Here is a 20,529-nt window from a genome sequence, read left to right as displayed (position 1 = left end):
TCAGCCTAAAGCACACTAGAAACTACAATATATACAATAGGGAATCTACAGAATATACATATGTCAGAGTACAGTTACAGATAAAGCATGGGTTACAAACAGGTATACAATTACATCAGTTACCTTGTGTGTCTGGCCACAGGGGGGCGCTGTAGACCAGGTTTCCAGGAACCCCCTCACAGGTCTTTCCCAACCAGGCCCCCGAGCAGAAGAACGCTGGAAAATGGCCGAAGTAGGGTTATCAACCTGGGCAGATCCAGGTCCCCTCCTACCTTAGTGACCTCACAGGGAAGCACTGCCACTCCCCCTGCATGGATCAGAATTATCCAGCAAAGGGGATTTTGGCTATAACTTTGCCTGGGAGCGTCGTAGGCAGACGCCAATGCTCTCATTGTGACAGTTATGAATTTAGCTACAGAACGAGGGGACTCATGACCTGTCTGCCAGTTCCCCATTGGCTGATATCACGCCTGGGGCATTTCCCAATGTCCTGTTCCCATAAAAAGGGTGTGCCGGCATCGTCCGCATGCGGAGACACCATTTTTATGGTTGCCATATTTATCGGAAATATGGCTTGCGAGATATGAACCATTTTTTACTGGAGTCGTTCTGTCTGGCTATTTCCATAGCCTTGCTAATGAGATACAACTCTTGTTACAGGGTGACGGCAGGGAGTCATCCTGTGTCCATTGTCCTAAAGCCACCTAATTTCCATATCACAGGACATGGCCATGGATTTGTTGCTAAACCAGTTGTGTGAAGGGAAGGGGGTAGTGACACCAGGAGAGGGCTTCCTGACATGACTTGAATGTCATGATTTATCGTCATATCTCCGGATTTACCTCACATCCCCCATAGGATAACATTGGGCTCGTTGCTCGGGCCGAGTACACGAGTATCTTGGGATGCTCGGCCCGAGCCTCGAGCACCCGAGCTTTTTAGTACTCGCTCATCACTAATAAGTAATCAACAGCAGGTGAGAGTTGCATCTGGCTGCTCACTTGTTCTTAAATGGTTAAATAGCAGCAATTGGTGCTAGCTCCAGTTGCTACTTTTATAGTCAGATGTTGACTGTGTAGCACAGATGACATCTGCTGGATGTGGGGTGGGTTCACATTCTGAGGCCAGTTCACACATTGGACCACAACTTGGGACATACTATTAAATGCTACATTAGGAAAGAGTTAAGTAAATTTAAGAAGGACCTGAATAACTTTCTTTAAATATTTAATATTGCAAAGCTTTGGAGTTGTATTTGGAGATGGGATGTTGATGCTAAAGTTCGGAAAGAGATTTTTCCTTTAACATTGGGAAATTCGTCTCTAGAGTGTTGTTTTGCTTTAGAAAAAATATGTTAGGCTTGTTGGATGGACTCTACGGTCCTATTTGTTTTGACATGACCATGTATCTCTATTTAAGGGGATACAAAAATATTTGCAAGTAAAAACATTCCCATCTGCTGGCCGATAATCATAAAACAAAAACAATTGCCATGGATATCAGAAAGAAGAACCAAAGAGCGAAATAGACATCGTCCAGGTGAAGATAAGAGACTAGACACCGGGTTACGTGACATTTGTGTCACAGCTACTAAATACAAAAGGCCTGGTTAGACCAAGAAGATAAGAAATTGGGGCCAGTATCGTATTCCAGGAAGATTGTGTGGTAGTAAAGCGGGCTTACAACCCAATTGCCACAAAAGCATCCTAGAGCAGTCAGATCACAGAAAAGGCCTGAGCTGAGAGGAAGATCCATGACCAGAGCTGAGAGGAAGATCGGTGACGTAAGCTTAGAGAAAAATCTGTGACGCGAGTTGAGTGGAAAATTGTTGAACTAAGCTGAGAGGAAGATCCGTGACCTGAGCTGAGTGGAAGATCCGTGACCTAAGCTGAGAGGAAGATTGGTGACCTGAGCTTAGTGGAAGATCGGTGAACTGAGCTGAGATGAAGATTGGTGACCTAAGCTAAGTAGAAGACCTTGACCTATGCCAGTAGAAGTCCATGACCCGTGCCAGTAGAAGCACATGACGCATGCCAGTTGAAGTACTTGAGGAAGCCACAGGCTATGCAAGTCAAGATCCAGAGCCAGGCCGTTGCTTCTTGCACAGAGATATGGTATTGAGTGGGGACTTAGGCTGCGTTTCAGAGAGCGGAGGCAGCCAACATGTATAGTGTATGAGGAAACCCCTGATATGGACTTGCAGCCTAATGACTAATGTCTTTGACTCTGCTAGGGCCTGTACACTGTATAGTATTGTTAAGTTAAGTAGTCTACAGTAACAAATAGTGTGACACTGACGTTTCACTGCTAAAGGGATCTAGAATACGATAATTCTGACAGTGACCATTAGTGATTGGAGTAATACCTTATAAATAATACTGTGATTGTATTCCAGATATCTGTGGTGCTAATTTATTCTATGTGAAGTACTCTGATTTACCACTGTTACTTGTGTTATAGCATTATCTTTCATAATCCTTAATATTTATAAAGATAATAAAACCGTTGATGGTTCAGTTACCACTGAATCCTCATTCTCTGAGCTGTTGCATTCAATCACCTGTTGAACTTTACATCTATACCAGGGGTTTTCAACCTATGGCTCATAAACCATATGTGGATTGCAGGTTTATGATGTGTGGATCGCAGTTGTCTGGCAGTTTGGTTCATCATCACCAGGTCTTACAAACAGCTATGAAGAGTACGTCTCCAGATAGTGACTCTGATGAGTAGCGCCACACAAAATACCAGTTCTGGATGCTTATACTGGCCTTGGGTATTTAAATATATATTGAATATAGTAATCTGGGAATAGGATGATACTGCTGTTCAGAGGAAGTGCTTAAAGCTTGATGCAATAGTGTGATGAGAATGCTTGATGCAAGTGTCATGGGCGGAGGAGGGGACGCTGCGCCCTCCCACTGCTCGGGTCCGGCTTCTGCTGCTCAGTGGTGGCTCGAGCGGTGTGCCGGATCCCGGGAACTCGAGCGGCGTTCCTCGCCCATGAGTGAAAAGGGGGTTTTGATTGTGGGGGTTTGATATTGTCCGTGACGCCACCCACGGTTGTGGTGAAGTTGTGACACCACTGCTGCTCTGGACGGGGATCCCGGGAGCGGTGACAGGGAGCAGCTTTGATGTTAGTTCTCCCCTCCGTGGGTAGGGGGTTGATGGTCCCGGTGATGGGGTAGGGATGGATGGCAGGCGGGTTACGGGGCCTGGCGAGGTGCAGGGTCACGGGGGCAGCGCTGTGTCGCACGGCATGGTGGTACTCACTCAACCCAATGATGCACACAGAGTCTCTGATGAAACAAACGGCTGGATGGACGGGTCCCACAGATGGCTGCGGTGTTTTTCCCCTGACCCCTGGTTGGTAATGTAAGTCCTTTTCTGCACCTTCCGTACACTCCTCCTGTGCTCCGGTTTCCAGCTGGCTCCCCGGTTCGGTACCGGTGGGCCACCGCCCAGCCCCGGCTACCTACGGTTCCACCAGACTGTCTTCCCGGCTCTTGCAGACGGCCACTACCGTCTGCCTGACTCTCTACACGAGGGCCCTAGGCTCCAACCTAGGCCCCAGTCTGCGTCTGCCTCTCCTGCAGACCTCCTCTCTCTTCCTCTCCTGGACTTGTCTGGGCCTGTTTCCTGCCTCAGGCCAGCTAAACTCCTCGGTGGGCGTGCCCATCTGCCTGCCTCCGCCCACCTGGTGTGTCTGTCTGAACCCGAGGAAGAAATCAGGTCTCAATGGGGATGTCTGCTGTGAACTGCTGGGGGTGGGGGTGTGTGTGTGTTGTTACCTGTGGCCCCTGGCTTGTCCAGGGCGCCACATTCCCCCTTAGTAAAATGCAGACCGTCCGCGGGCTGCCCGTCCATCACCGGCTTTATTTTCACAAACTGAAAAAGAGTAAAACATTTTTTTTTTTTAAAACATTTTCACACATGCATTTTTTTCATAAAACTTCCCTTACGGGAGGCATAACACTTTTAACCGTTGCAACAGCAAAAAAACCCCCACTTAATAACGGCAACGTAATGGGTCCTTCAGTCACCCACCCAAACAACCTGGCCCTGATGCTGCCCCTAAGAAATGGGCAGCACCCCTTGACCCCAGTCCAGAACCAGGCTGCCCAGATTCGTTAACGGGATGGGTACTTTGCTGCCGTTGCGGCCGGGCGGACTGCCGGAGCCGTCGTCATCTCCGTCGCGGCCGGGTGGACTGCCAGGGCCGTTGTCATCAGTGATGCTGGACGGGCGGGACATCTCGCGCAGCGGTGTTCCAGGAACAAAACACTTGCAGAGTCCTGGCATCCCTGCTTCCACAGCCGCGGTTCACATGCGGCCGGACACCATCCGCCCCCCCTTATTGTCTCTCTGGCACCTCCTCTACAGGGGCGGGGTTTTGGCTTTCGCGCCTCCACTACTCGAGGAGACGCTCGAGCGGGAATTTTTCGCGCCCAAGATGGCGGCTTCGGCAAATTTTCAGCCGGACACCTCCGTCAATAACAAGGCGCACCTCTACCCAACGGCAGAGCGGTAGGATCCTGTTCGTGACGCCAAGTTGTCGCGGACGGAGGAGGGGATGCTGCGCTCTCCCACTGCTCGGGTCCGGCTGCTGCTGCTGCTCGGTGGTGGCTCGAGCGGTGTGCCGGATCCCGGGGACTCGAGCGGCGTTCCTCGCCCGTGAGTGAAAAGGGGGTTTTGATTGTGGGGGTTTGATATTGTCCGTGACGCCTCCCACGGTTGTGGTGAAGTTGTGACACCACCGCTGCTCTGGACGGGGATCCCGGGAGCGGTGACAGGGAGCAGCTTTGATGTTAGTTCTCCCCTCCGTGGGTAGGGGGTTGATGGTCCCGGGGCCCGGTGATGGGGTAGGGATGGATGGCAGGTGGGTTACGGGGCCTGGCGAGGTGCAGGGTCGCGGGGGCAGCGCTGTGCCGCACGGCACGGTGGTACTCACTCAGCCCAATGATGCACACAGAGTCTCTGATGAAACAAATGGCTGGATGGATGGGTCCCACAGACGGGTGCGGTGTTTTTCCCCTGACCCCTGGTTGGTAATGTAAGTCCTTTTCTGCACCTTCCGTACACTCCTCCTGCTCTCCGGTTTCCAGCTGGCTCCCCGGTTCAGTACCGGTGGGCCACCGCCCAGCCCCGGCTACCTACGGTTCCACCAGACTGTCTTCCCGGCTCTTGCAGACGGCCACTACTGTCTGCCTGACTCTCTACACGAGGGCCCTAGGCTCCAACCTAGGCCCCAGTCTGCATCTGCCTCTCCTGCAGACCTCCTCTCTCTTCCTCTCCTGGACTTGTCTGGGCCTGTTTCCTGCCTCAGGCCAGCTAAACTCCTCGGTGGGCGTGCCCATCTGCCTGCCTCTGCCCACCTGGTGTGTCTGTCTGAACCCGAGGAAGAAATCAGGTCTCAATGGGGATGTCTGCTGTGAACTGCTGGGGGTGGGGGTGTGTGTGTGTTGTTACCTGTGGCCCCTGGCTTGTCCAGGGCGCCACACAAGAATACTGAATCGGGTAAGGTTGAGAACACTGGACCTTGGTATACAGCCTCTGTCATTTCTATGGAAAGCTTTGGCTGTCAATATATAGTTAGTAGGAACTTTGGGTGTCACTACTTTGAAGGGGGCGAGAGTATGATGTCACTTACTCCTTGGGGAGTGGAGAAAATTTGGATGTGGCTCATGATCCTCTATTAGAGCTGAACGTGGCCCTTCAGGAAAGAAAGGTTGGGAACACTTTGTTTTTTTACTAAGTATTCATATGTCTCCACGCACAGTGCAATCGGCAATGCCAATCCATGAGCCATAATGGATATGTAGTTTAAAAGGGCTGTCTCAGCAAAAGACTTATGACATATCTCTACAATATGCCATCTTGTCTAATCAATTGCAGTTGAGCCATAGTCCTATTTTTCAACCTCTAGAGGTAAGTAATAGTTGTGGTAGGAATGCGCTGTGCTGTTTTAGATCCTATCAGCTCTTTTTCTGGGCTCTCAGGATGGTATGGTATAACGTCAAGATGAGAGATCAGACATTGATCATCTCAACAGATAGTGTAAGAGATGAAGCCTCATCACATCCCCCTTCTCATGTGTAAGGGAGTCCATTACGCAAAGCCAGACCATACACTGCTGTAAAACTCACATAAGTCAAGAGCCCAATCTATTGTAAGTAAGCAAAGTGGTAAAGAGTTCCCTTAATAGGTATAGAGATGTAAATAAAGAACAGAATATAAGTCCCACATCAAATTTTAAGTATAAGGCCTCTCTTGAACTGTATGTATATCACTAATAATATAGATTGCATGGTTACCTTAAAGAGGTTTTAAAGTTCTTTAAAATTGATGGATGATCCTTTGTTGCTACTAAATTTACAGTATTCTAGTTTACAGAGCAAAAAAGACACCTGAGCAACGTGATCCTCCAAATAGTAGAAGGATATATGATCCAGTTCACCATCAACGATCTAGTCTTTCCTTCCTGATCCCAATTGTTGATCCACTGACCCAAACATTCAGAAAAGACCTTTAGTATTTCTTAAAGAAAGAAAGATTGGATTTTGCCGCAAGACTGTGGAAAACTCCAGACAATATAAGAAGGTGATTTTAATTGTCAATGCGTTTCTGACAGCAATTTCTATCCTGAAGAAGGAGAAATTGCTCACAGAAACGAGTCGACAATAAAAATCACCATCTTATTATCTTGCGTGGATTTTTCCATGGTTGAGTGGCAAAATCCTGTCTTTGTTTCTTTAAGGAATACTACTACCAGGGATGCTGCAGCAGCTGTCTTTGCCTTCTCAGTACTTGTGGCTTTCCCAAATACCCTAGGTGAGCCGGTTTTTGTCTCTCCACGTTATCCACTATCCTCAGTTAAGACCCTATTTGCGCTACTTTTTCTTTCCAGTTTATTGCCTTCCCGAAAAAAGAACTTTACACATCTATATAAAAATGTGTTATTTTCTTCTAAAAAAGCATCCAAGCCTTTTTGAACGTGTCAAAGGTTCGCGCTATGACCAATTCTTGCGGAAAGCTGTTCTACAATTTAATAGTTCTTATGGTAAGGAAATCAAGGATTCGTCTGGTGATCAAAACTTTCTTTCTCCTGGGAGAAAAGGGGTTTCCTCTTAGGGTTTGAGGGGGTTATACTTGAATCAGCTTTTGACTTTACATTTTGCATATGTTATTTCTGTACTTTTAAAAGTTAGTCATGTTCCCTCTTAGACATCTCTTCTCAAGACTAAATTTATTTAATTATTTTAATCTTTCTTCATAACTTAGATCCTCTTATCAGTTATCAGCTTTGTGGCTCTTCTTTGTACCCTTTATAACTCAAGGGCATCCATTCCATCAACCAGCACCCAGAATTAAAATGCATATTCTAGATAAGGTTGCATTAAGGCTTTGTAAAGTGGTAATGTTATAATCTGTCCTGTGATTTTATACCTCTTTTTATACATGACAATGATGTAATATTGATCTTTTTTAACCCTTGTCTGGTGCCATGAAAAAAAATCACTGGTTGTATAAAATCTGCATGGAGTCACATTGACCCCATGGTACCAAACAAGGGTTACGTATAAGCCACCAATTTTAAAAATGGGAATTTTCTTAAAGGTATTTTCACACAACGTCTTTAAGATGCTTTCATATCTGCCAAGAATTTTCTAGGCGAAACTGCTTCAAGAAAAAGCTGGTGGCTTTTTTCTAAAGCAGCTTTGCTGTGTTTTTTATGGTATCTCCGCATCCTCCATCTTTTCTCAACTACAAACAGTGAGTAACTTCCAATCAAAGCTGCAAGAAGAATGAACATGTTACTTCTTTTAACATCTTCATGATGTTCGAACCTTGAAGCCAGACTCAGACTGGCCCATCGGAGCACAGGTAAATTTCCAGGTGGTCCCCCAGACGGGCACTGTATGCAGGCAAAGGCCACTTACAGCATCTTATTTATTTATCATACCACCCATCTTATTATTCTATGGAAACATAGGCTGACATTTCATAAAGGACCAGCTACGAACAACATAATCCCCTCCATCTTCAACCAATAATACATTCATGGATAAGATATAAGAAGGGTGCGCCTCAGATGCAGTTACTGCGGGGCTCTTGATGCCCAGTCCGGCACTGCTTGAACTAGTTAAAAGAAGTAACCAAAAAACTAAATGTGTACAGCAATGCCGTTTTACATAGTTTTGTATTATGTTAATTTTTTCCGGCACTTTTTAATGTGGATTTAATGCGGAATCCACTTGAAAAAAACATTTGTGCTCGCGTACCCTAAGAGTGATTTTATACATGGTTTTTTTTTTAATATAAAATAACACAACTATAGTTTTGGATACTTTTTTGTAACCAAAGACAAAACAGATTCAATAAGAAGTAGAAGTATATGTCAATTCATTATATTTCCAATTACTTTTGAATCCAATTTTGTCATTGGCTGTAAAAACAGCATAAAATCTGGCATGAAAATAACATAGATTTTTAAAAAATTAATGCATTAAAATAATAAATTCTCATCACTTCGAGGAATTGATTCCATCGCTCCTAAATTGACCAGTTCTTATTGTATTGATAAAGTTGGGTAAATTATTTTTTTAGCATTTTTTTCTAAACCATCTCTCAGTAGACATTGGCCTTTATTCAGAGCTAGTCTTTGTAATTGCCTAAATAAGTTTTAAATGCTACATGCTGTGCTTCTGTATGATACTAGACAACAGACAGCTAAATGTTTGTGCTCCTTCCTTCCGATTGCATATTTGTCTGTTTTCATTTACATTTAAATATATATTTTTCTGCAGACACTGTATGATGGAACACTATGAATGGGAAATGTACATCAAGGCCATTACACATCGTTAGCTGCATGGAATGGCATTGCTGTTCGAAAATGATGAAAAGCTAAAATGTCTATTATGCTCTCGCCTCCTACAGCTTGGGAAGTCTGACATTGCTGTTCATTTTATTTTTATTGTTTTGAATAAAACAGCCCATAATTGGAGAAGAAAAAGAATAGGACAAGGTTAGTTAGAATTCCACATACCTCTCCTACGATATCGGCTACTTTTGGAATGGGCTTTCCTTTTTGATGACTGAAAATGGGTGGACTCTGTCCATCCCAGTCTTGAAGCTCCTCAATGCTCTTCAGGTAGAGAAGTGCCTTCAGACCAGTGCAGTAGTCATCAATCACAGTGAAGTCTTGATTCTGTATAGCACTGCAAACCTAAAAAGGGAAATAAAATAGTTTAGCATTTTTTTTCTTTTGTATGAAGACAAACTAAGGATGCATTTACACTTTCCAACCATGGCCATTAAATGACTGCCGGTTGACTATTGTCGGTTTCGCAGTAGTTCAATAGTCTACTTGGGCAAGTTGACTGCAATTCTTAATGATTACACATCTTTTTGTGTTTTTTTATTTCATTCTTGTGGTCCAGGAGTTTGAATGAATTGTTGGAGAAGGCATAAAATTCTATATGACTGTCGAAAATGTAAGAGCATGGTAACTTTCATTGATGTAAAGGTCCCGTCACACTAAGCAACATCGCTAGCAACATCGCTGTTGATGGACAACTTTTGTGACGTAGCAGCGATGTTGCTAGTGATGTCGCTGTGTGTGAAATCCAGCAACAACCTGGCCCCTGCTGTGAGGTCGCTGGTTGTTGCTGAATGTCCTGGGCCATTTTTTAGTTGTTGCTCTCCCGCTGTGCAGCACAGATCGCTGTGTGTGACAGCGAGACAGCAGCAACTAAATGTGCAGGCAGCAGGAGCCGGCTTCTGCGGACACTGGTAACCACGGTAAACATCGGGTAACCAAGAAGCCCTGTCCTTGGTTACCCGATATTTACCTTCGTTACCAGCCTCCGCCGCTCTCACTGTCAGTGCCGGCTCCTGCTCCTTGCACGTGTAGCAGAGTACACATCGGGTAATTAACCCGATGTGTGCTGTAACTAGGAGAGCAGGGAGCCAGCGCTTAGCGGTGTGCGCTGCTCCCTGCTCTCTGCACGTGTAGCTGCAGTACACATTGGGTAATTAACCCGATGTGTGCTGTAACTAGGTGAGCAGGGAGCCAGCGCTTAGCGGTGTGCACTGCTCCCTGCTCTCTGCACATGTAGCTGCAGCACACATCGGGTAATTAACCCGATGTGTGCTGTAACTAGGAGAGCAGGGAGCCAGCGCTAAGCAGTGTGCGCTGCTCCCTGCTCTCTGCACGTGTAGCTGCGTGCGCTGGTAACCAAGGTAAATATCGGGTTGGTTACCCGATATTTACCTTAGTTACCAAGCGCAGCATTGCTTCAGTGCGTCGCTGCTGGCTGGGGGCTGGTCACTGGTTGCTGGTGAGCTCACCAGCAACCCGTGTAGCGATGCTCCAGCGATCCCTGCCAGGTCAGGTTGCTGGTGGGATCGCTGGAGCGTCTGACTATGTGACCTCTCATCAGCAACCTCCTAGCAACTTACCAGCGATCCCTATCAGGTTGTATCGTTGTTGTTGGGATCGCTGGTAAGTTATTTAGTGTGACGGTACCTTTAGTCCAAGAGGTGTAATGTCTAGCGATCATACATTTCACACCTATTCTGTAGGTTTTAGTAATGCGTGATTTTTGTAACAAAAGTCCTTAAAGATAATAAGGACTTAGAATTGTATTGTCTATCACCTACACATGTATTTATTCTTAAATAATAATATTTATTCACTTATATAGCACTATTAATTCCATAGCACTTTACAGACATCATAAACACTGTCCCCATTGGAGCTCACAATCTAAATTCCCTATCTGTATGTCTTTGGAGTGAGGAAGGAAACTGGGGAACCCGGAGGAAATCCACACAAACACAGGGAGAACATACAAACTCCTTGCAGATGTTGTCCTTGGTGGGATTTGAACCCAGGACTCTAGTGTTGCAAGAATACAGTGATAACCACTGAGCCACTGTGCTGCCCCTAAATAAGCATAAAGGGCATTAGTAAAATAAAATAAAAAAATAGGGATACTTTTGGCCACACTTTTTTACTTAGATGCATATTTTTTCTCAATATTAACAATAGTTCTGTGAACAATATATATAATTGTTCTCTGCAGCATATATCATGTTTACTTAGGACTATATGTTGCCAAGATCTTTGGCAAGCTTAAAAATAATTTAAGACAGACTGATAATTTGAAAACAAACATTCCCAGGAATGATCATTCCCAATTATCAGGTAGTGTCAATGGACCTTAAAATGTCAGGTGGAAAACAAAAAGTGCTGGTAAGTTCTTTGAAATGGATCCTAGTCTAATCTCCTCAAAATTAGGCACTATAAAATCAAAAGGCTGAAAAACAGTCTTCAGGAAGACAAACTCTTTCAAAAGTTTAAAACTGCATTATGAACAGAAAGGTGGGCTTTACACGTTGCGACTTCGCTACCGATATATCGTCAGGGTCACGTCGATAGTGACGCACATCCGGCGCCGGTAGCGACATGGCAACATGTAAATCCTAAGTGCGACGATGAACGAGCACAGAAGCGTACAATATCGCTGATCTGTGTAACATCGTTCATTTCCATAATGTCGGTTCTACCGCAGGTACGATGTTGTTTGTCGTTCCTGCAGCTCCACACATCGCTGTGTGTAAACCCGCAGGAGCGACAAACATCTCCTTACCTGCGTCCCGCCGGCAATGCGGAAGGGAGAAGGTGGGCGGGATGTTATGCCCCGCTCATCTCCGCCCCTCTGCTTCTATTGGCCGGCCGATTAGTGACATCGCGGTGACATCGCTGTGACGCCGAACGCACCTCCTTCTTGAAGGAGGGATTGTTCGGCAGTCACAGCGACGTCGCTGACCAGGTATGTGCGTGTGAAGCTGCCATAGCGATAATGTTCACTACAGCAGCTATCACCACATATCGCATGTGTGACGGGTGTGGGTGCTATCACGCTGGACATCGCTAGCAATTGCTAGCAATGTCGCTACGTGTAAAGTACCCTAAACTCTCTTCCAACGACTAAAAAGGTTGGCTATCAAGACACTCATCTAAAGACCCAGTCACACTAAACAACTTACCAGCGATCCCAACAACGATACAACCTGATAGGGATCACTGGTAAGTTGCTAGGAGGTTGCTGGTGAGATGTCACACTAAGCAACGCTCCAGCGATCCCATCAGCAACCTGACCTGGCAGGGATCGCTGGAGCGTCGCTAGTCGCTACATGGGTTGCTGGTGAGCTGTCTCTCGCCGCTCTCACACTGCCAGTGCCGGCTCCCTGTTCCCTGCACTCCTAGCCACAGTACACATCGGGTTAATTACCCGATGTGTACTGTGGCTACGTGTGCAGAGAGCCGGCACTGACAGCGTGATAGCGGCGGACGCTGGTAACGAAGGTAAATATCGGGTAACCAAGGTAAGGGCTTCTTGGTTACCCGATGTTTACCGTGGTTACCAGCGTCCGCAGAAGCCGGCTCCTGCTGCCTGCACATTTAGTTGTTGCTCTGTCGCTGTCACACACAGCGATGTGTGCGTCACAGCGGGAGAGCAACAACTAAAAAATGGTCCAGGACATTCAGCAACAACCAGCGACCTCACAGCAGGGGCCAGGTTGTTGCTGGATTTCACACACAGCAACATCGCTAGCAACATCGCTGCTACGTCACAAAAGTTGTTCCTTAGCAGCGATGTTGCTAGCGATGTTGCTTAGTGTGACGTGGCCTTTATATACCTGCTTAAAAATAAGCTGAGCATGAATATAAACTTAACTTAGGGTCATATGACAATATAAAAACTTGGTCATATTTGGTATTGTTATGGTAGTTACAAGGGCTAGGGGGCTGCAGAAGGAAGGAAAATAGGGGCAATTACCCTGCAAACATGTTGATATCGAAGAAATAAAAAAACAAAATGACGTATGCTTCCACCAAATTTTGATAAGCAGTGCAGGTAAAGCAGAGAACTGCGGGCTGCAACCCACGTCTGTCAGATTTATCTTGGCAGGTTATCAAAATTAGAGGTAATTCCATTCCGTTTTTTAAAATTATTTAAATAATTAAAAAAAATATTTTGGACTTATCCCTATTTTTGATAACCAGCACAGATAAAGCAGACAACTGGGGACTGGTTCTATCAGGGTGGGAAGGGCAATGGTTATTTGGCTCCTCCCAACCTAACATTATCAGCATGCAGCAGCCCCAGAAGTGGCCCATGGATGGTTACTATCAAATTGAAAAAGGCTAATTTTATCGGTTGTCTTAACATACAGATGCATACATAGCCTCTTAGGTCCCCTCCTTTTTCCCTTTTCCTCATATGTGCACTCTTGTTGATTTTGTGTTTATTTGTATTTTATTTTTGTTGTTATAATTTATGTTTGTCATTGCTTAATGCATTTTCCTATAATCCTTTCATTGTTGCCAGATTTTTATGTCTTCTTCTTGTGTCTAGTTTGTTATTATTATGATGATGAGGCTTTCCCTGGTTGTCATGTTAATGCCATGAGGTTATTGCCCACATTGCGATCATGTGATGGGTGGGGGAGGTTACTCTCCCTCTGCTGTCAGTGCCAAATCCAGGATAGAACAGGGCACACATGGTGTGTGCTTCTCTGATAGTGGAGGCTCTTATGTGAGAGCTGTCTTGTGCCGGCGGTTGCCTGATTGTGATAGCGGGCGGATATCGGCACGGTTATATAAGACCCGAAAGCAAATCAGCATACTTTGCACTCCCAAATTCAAATATCCCCTCCTTTCTCAACCACACAGTGTTCTTAAACCACAATAAATGTCCACATTTGGCATTGTAGTAGTGAGGCGAGCCCGCTTAATTTATGAAGTGTGTATCTCGAGAAGTACAATCTGGGCAGTACTTGTGGGGTATTGGCCCAATCTGGAGAAATTGTGTAACACATAATGCTGCCTGTTTTATCTATTTACACTGTGAGAACTGGAAATCTGGGCCTAAAACAAAATTTTAGTGGTAAAAATTATGGATAATCGAATACCTGAAATATTCGGCTTCGCGAACATCCGACGACTAGGTCGCCGCTGTGCGAATATTCGATGCGCAATGTAAGTCTATGGGAAGCCCATATAGTTCTGAATCATTGTTATTTGGGTTTCCCATAGATTTACGCACCAACCCCGTGCCAGCGGCCGAGCCGCTCGGATCCGGAGCCACGGTAGTTCAAGGGGTCTCCGGATTCGGGGGGTCCGCACGGACACTCGAATTAAAAGAAGGGGGGAGTATGTACAAGGGAATTAGGAAGTTCGTGACGCCACCCACGGTGCGTGGTAATGTGAGGGACCACCGCTGCTGTTGGGGAGCCCGGTGACGATGGTGTAGCAGCAGGATGTTTAACCCCACGTAGGGGGTTTGTGTCCAGGGCCCGTTGGATGATTGGTGCTTGGGGTGCCATTGGGGATAGGAAAAGGGTTTTTCAGTGTACTCACTCAGTCCAAGAATAACAACACCGACAGCTTGTAAACCAGAGTTCTGAGCACCACTGCAGCTTGTAGGGAGCATGCTTGGGTCCATGCCCTTGGGGTTGTTGTTAGCCTGTGGGCCTTTCCTTGGCACCTTTGTCGGTATTTGGACCCTCAAGTGTAAAACTCTTCGGATCCCGCTCACCCGTATGGCTAACGGAGTGAACTTGCTCTCAGGTTTCACGCGTAGGATTTCTTTGGACTGTATTGGGAAAGTCCTATCCCATCGGTGTACCAGTACCCCGATGTTGGAGCGTTTTGGGGATGAATCTTGAAGTCTTCACCCCCGTCGGGTAAATTACCGAAACGAGTAAAGCAACTTTCCGGCCTAGGGTCCACGTACCCCGTCGTGCCCTGGCCCCTGTCCGGTGATAGCTCAAGAACGTCGGCTGCCCTCCTCGGCAGTCCGTGCCCCTTGACACAATCCCCTGCAACCGGGGTTCCAGCTCCTACCAGGCCCAGACCAACGTCTGCGACCTAGTAACTACAGGAGCCCTGCTCCAGGCCAGTGACCTCTCCCTCTCAGAGAGTCACCTCTGCCTCCTTCTCCTTTCTCTGCTGGCTCACTTCTCCTCCTTACTTGATCCACTGTCATTTTCTCACTTTCCCCTACCAACCCCCCAAGTGGGCAGCCCTATTCCCTTCAGGCCCCCCAATGGTGTGTCTGGTGGGTACAGTGTAAAGTGTATAGGATTTTTATTGGCTAAGCTGTTAGCAACACCAAAGGACCAGGACCCCTAACCAAGGAGGAGTGGATACTGTGCAGAAGGGCAGATTGCACAATACCCTGTGACGACCTGATAGGCCAGGGCGTCACACTTACATTGCGCATCGAATATTTGCGCATAGTCGAATAGCGGTGACCTATTCGGCAAATATTAGCAAAGCCAAATATTTGAGGTATTCGATCATCCCTAGTAAAAATGTAATTATTTTTTCTTCACTTCCCAATAGTATAACATTTTGTGACACACCTGTGGTGTTAATATGCTTACTGCACTCCTAGAGTAATTCATTGAGCGGTGCAGCTGGAAAAATGGGGTCACTTATGGGAGATTATGGTTCAAAGAGTTTTAAAAACAAACAGAAATGTCATGACACCGATCCTGTATGTAGGCAAACATAGTGTCTAAGCCATAGTACACTCTACGTTTGTGGCCATTTTTGGGTACACTCACTTAGGATGTCTACAATCGATAGCAGCCACCATTTGGATGGATGCCAAGATGTATACCATATGGTGTACATATTTCTGACAGTGGTAGACAGAGACTGAAAAGGGTCCCTGTGCAAGAAGAGTATATGGGCCCTTTGCAGTCCAATAGTATATACGATGGTGTGATATTATGGGCTGTGTATCATTTTGTGTAGGTTCATATTTTAGGTGTGGTGCTCTGTCCATTCTATGTATTATTTGACCTGTCTGTAGGGTTATAACCCCCAGCAGTGCTTCTGTCCCTAGGTGGGGGGGGGGGGCTGGAATCCACGCAAACGCTCTGTTTACCTGGGAGATTATTCATTCTAGCTAAAAAAGACACAAGAGAAGGAGTAAGATTGATCCTCTGAAGGAGAAGCTGACACCCCAGAGAGACTGTGAGAAACCCCGATTTCCCTGGAAAAGGACTGCTGGAGGATTGTGACTGATCTATCCTCTGTGGGAGAAGCTGAGGCTCCCCAGAAAGACCTGGCCATTTAACCCTTACTGGACTGTATCCGGGTTCCTGGAATACTTTACCCTCTGTGTGGTGGATTATTTGATGAACCTACTAGATTGCATGGAATAAAGGATCTTTGGTATTGCTTACTCATCTCACGCACTGTTGATTGTGTGATATGGGAGAAGGACTCCGTGACAGTATATTTATGACAGAAGCTGCTTGTGGTTTTGGAATTGGATTTGGCTCCCTTACTTCTTGGGCCCTTGGGCCCCTATGTGGCTGCACAGGTTACACTAAAGATATGTTCGCCTATGGTCTTTGCAGTAGTGTTGTGTGAGTATGCCAATAAGACTCTGAGTGAAACAACACATCTTAGGCCTCTCTCTAGTGAATGAGAGTGTATGGGAGCCTTTGTATAATTTGTATACTATATTTTAAGTGCATCTAGCCTAAGGGTCATATTAGGTACACAACTTGCCACCATATCTAGCCTATAAAAGGCACCTTTGCCTGAAAGCATTGTATTAATAGATAAATATGTAATCACTGAGAAAAATATTGATGTCTGGAGATTCATATTGGCCCATAGATGTCTTTGGGTGCATTACTTCATTCTCTACCATTTTCGACACATAAATAACTACGTGTATGAGACCTTGATATATATTTCTTGTTATAAAAAAAACATTGTGAGTAGAACAGCCCACCTAGTGTGTAACAAATAACTATCCAATTCATGTATTCTAATTTTACACTTCTATAGTATCATCAAAACAGAATTTGAAGAATATAAAATCATACTGAGAAGATATATGCCTGATATACACAAGAAACAACCACTGTGATAAGAGTTTATTGTGGAATCATGACACATCATATATTCTTACCGACTTCTGGCTTTCCTAGTGACATTTTAATGTCTCTGCAGCATTTTGACTGAAGCCAATATGTCTTAAATGGCATTGTAATTAAGTGGATTTCTCCAGAACTGACTGTGGCTTATTACTGTTTGCATACAGTGAACGTCAATAATCAATTCACGTTTGAGTCCTTATTTTTTCCATTTATATAACATAATAAATCAGCCCAATTCTAAACATAGAATTATTAATCCTTAAGTTTGGACAAATATATTGCCTAAAGTTTGATTGTACAGTATGTAGAAATATTAGCAATAACAAGTAAGAATCATTTATTTCATTTTTTTTTAATATTGTTGAATGAATCATAACTGGTCTTCTAAGTCGACTACTACAACCTCACGGTCTGTGACCTCCCTTCAAACACTCTTGCGCCCCTCAAATCCATCCTAAACTCTGCAGCCCGACTGTCACGTCCCCACCGGAGCACGCTCCTGCGACTTCTGCTCCGATCGCCAAACGACGCCATGTTCCCACCATGGATAGTGCTGCTGATGGGAGAGGAGTCGGTGCCCGTGGCTCTGCGGAGCACAGGCTTCGCTCATCCACTAGGCTGGGTTTCCCTGGAACCTGCAGTACCACTGGCTGACTGTAGGTGGCGTGTGTCTTCCAGCTGAAGTTGCCAACATTCACCTGCAGCCAATGGGAAGAAACCATACCCTTCTTATTCCCCCTCCTGTCACATGACCACTGCCAGAGATAGTTCTGTACTCCTGGCTCATGTGCTGTTTGTATGTTGATTCCTGTGCGCTGACCTATGCTTGTTTTTGACTACCCTCCTGCCTGTCGTTTTTGTACCTTGCTGCCAGTTCCGGATTTGACCTCTGTTTTGTCTCCTCACTACGCCCTTGCCTGCCGATTCGGTTCCTGTTTTGCATCTCCTGGTTTTTGACCCTGCCTGACGACCACGGACTACAGCCTACCACAGATAGTGATCTCTGGGGCTCTGTGTAATTCCAAATCCCTGTATAGGGGTTAAAGAGTTGCAGAGTTCTTGGGGTTCTGCTTTGTGAGTGGCTTTTCTCTAGACACCCCGTACAGCCAGTCTGAGTCTGTGGCTCCAAACAGGCATTACACCGACTAATCCACCTCTTCCCTCACTATTTCCCAGCCTTTCGTCTCTGCCAAAGCCTCCACTGGCTTCCCATTGTCCAAAGGCTCCAGTTCAAAACAGTAACCATGACATAACAAAGCCATCCACAACCTGTCTCCTTCATACATCTGTGATGTAGTCTCCCGGTTCCCAACTGCACCCAATCTCAGATCCTCACAAGACCTTTTTCTCTACTCCCCTCTTATCTCCTCTTCCCACAATTGCATAAAAAAATTATCTTGCGCTTTTCCCATAATCTGGAACTCTTTACCCCAGGATATCAGGCTCTCACCTACTATGAAAATCTTCAAAAGGATCCTGAAATCCACTTCTTCCGACAACCTAAAACCTACAATAATCTTCAGACCAGTACACCACTGCACAACCAGGTCTGTCCTCACCAACTCTAGCCTCACCCATCCCCTGTAGACTGTGAGCCCTCATGGGCAGGGTCCTCTCTCCTCCTGCACCAGTCTGTTTTTGTAATGTTCATGATTATTGTACTTGTCTATGTACACCTTTTTCACTTGTAAAGCACCATGGAATAAATGGCGCTATAATAATAATAACTGGTGGCAAAAAGTGACTAACAGAGATGAGTGAATCTCCCAAAATTTACGGTAAATTTAACAGATTTGCTGAAATTTGACTAAGAAATTGATTAGCATTGGATAAATTCAGTGTAAATAGAATCTGTTGGGAGGGGTTAAAGAATCTTATGCCCACCTCTCGTCAGCCCTCGCCATACCTCTACCACCACTGATTGTCTTCTAATTCACTTCTCTGTTTCTAACATCTACCTTCTTCTGTTTCTAAGCTTGCAGCACTGATGTTATACCCTAGACCCCATGCCATTATGTGGGGCACAAACATGTCTTTGACGTTAATGCCATGAGACACTTTGCTTGCAGTCACGCAGAGCTCAATGAATGAATTAACATTAATGATGTGCAGCATTCTTCCTGTGATGGTGTGTGGCCCGGTTAAGAACAACAGCACCAGAGGGGTCCAGAAAAAGAAAATTAAACAAAGAAACAAGGGGAACTAATTTAAGGACTAACAGCAGTGGGAGATGTATGGATTGGCCAAGGAATGGCTTGCATGAGATTATATTTAACCACTTCCCAACCCTCAAAATCCAGCACAATGGTTAAATACTGGCTGCAATTTTGCTTGAATTTTGTGTGAATCGAAAAATTTGTAGAAAAACTTGAATTGCTCTAAATTGATCAACTTATGTGGCTATAAAGATAGGTAGGTACTCTGCATGCCACCATATGGTGCCCACAGGTCAGGAAAGAAATTAAGCATTTGGAAAAATCAAATTATCAACAAGACCACGGCAACCATATTTTTAAGTGCTCCAAAGCATCTGAAAATAATCTACAAAGTTTGCAAACGGCTTTAAATGGTGTTCTCTCATGTTCATTATTGTTAAAATTGCAAAGTAATTGTAAAAAAGAAGGAACTTTTCAATGTACTTATTAAGATTCTTTATTGTTCTCAGAAATGAAGAGATTGCAAATTCTGTTGTTTAAAGCTTTTGGCTGGATTGCCTAGGTTTCCTAAGCAAGGAGAGTGCACTTAAAAGCTGTTTGCCATTCAGCGTACAAGCACACACTAAAGAAGTCCAGATTGCTGTATCCAGCATTACTCTTATGTTGTAGAGTAAAAGTTGCCTCTGCTGCTAGTATTGGAGAACGACACTGTTCAGACTAGTGGTGCTGTGACGCCCTGGACTAGCCAGGTAGTCACAGGTAGACCCCCGCATTACACCTGTCCCCCAATAAGGTAACACCAGCCAAACCATAAACCCTAGTCACCTCCCTCAGTGCTTGATGAACACACAAGGGGGCGGAGCCAGGTGGTTGGCCACACCCACCGAGGAGTTCAGAGGGCCTGAGGCAGGAAACACAGTTGAGTTGAGTTTTCAGTGAGTGAGGAGTGAAGGAGACTGACAGGTGTGAGGGTCGTAGCCCGCACACCTTGGCTAGGAGGCATACGGTGGCCTTAGCCTGCAGGAGCTGGGAAGACGGCTCGGTGAAACCGTGGTGGACTGGGACAGACTAGTAGCCCACCGGCACCGACCTGGGGAACCGACTGGAAACCGGAGCACACAGGGGGTACTCAGACCCTAAAACGAGGTCCAGAATCCACTGGACTGAGTTAATTGACTGATTGCGGTCTGGACTATAGGTCCTTTCCCACCCAAGTCCCGACTGAAGACAACAGCCCACCGAGGGGGATAGAAAGCCACTGCACAGGCAGAGAGATCCCACGGGCCAGCGTCTGAGGGCAAACGGGCTCTCTCAACATACATACAGCCGGGGAGCGGACTCCCGTCGCTGAAACGCAGGCAGTCTACACATACACTACACGGTACAGGAGAAA

At 45.7% G+C, this 20,529-nt stretch overlaps 1 protein-coding gene across 2 annotated transcripts in view; it reads right to left on the bottom strand.

Moving 5' to 3' along the window:
* DPYD (dihydropyrimidine dehydrogenase) overlaps positions 1-20,529 on the bottom strand; it is a 1,712,944-nt gene that overhangs the window by 178,899 nt on the left and 1,513,516 nt on the right. For both annotated transcript variants that reach the window (XM_075321045.1, XM_075321044.1), the window contains exon 20: positions 9,050-9,229. In XM_075321045.1, the coding sequence (XP_075177160.1) occupies positions 9,050-9,229 (180 nt within the window). The remainder of the gene's footprint in view (positions 1-9,049; positions 9,230-20,529) is intronic.

Source organism: Anomaloglossus baeobatrachus, chromosome 8, assembly GCF_048569485.1.
Source record: "Anomaloglossus baeobatrachus isolate aAnoBae1 chromosome 8, aAnoBae1.hap1, whole genome shotgun sequence".
Lineage (NCBI taxonomy): Eukaryota > Metazoa > Chordata > Amphibia > Anura > Aromobatidae > Anomaloglossus > Anomaloglossus baeobatrachus.
The sequence above is the reverse complement of the archived record's forward strand: the minus strand, read 5'-3'. Positions and strand labels throughout refer to the sequence as shown.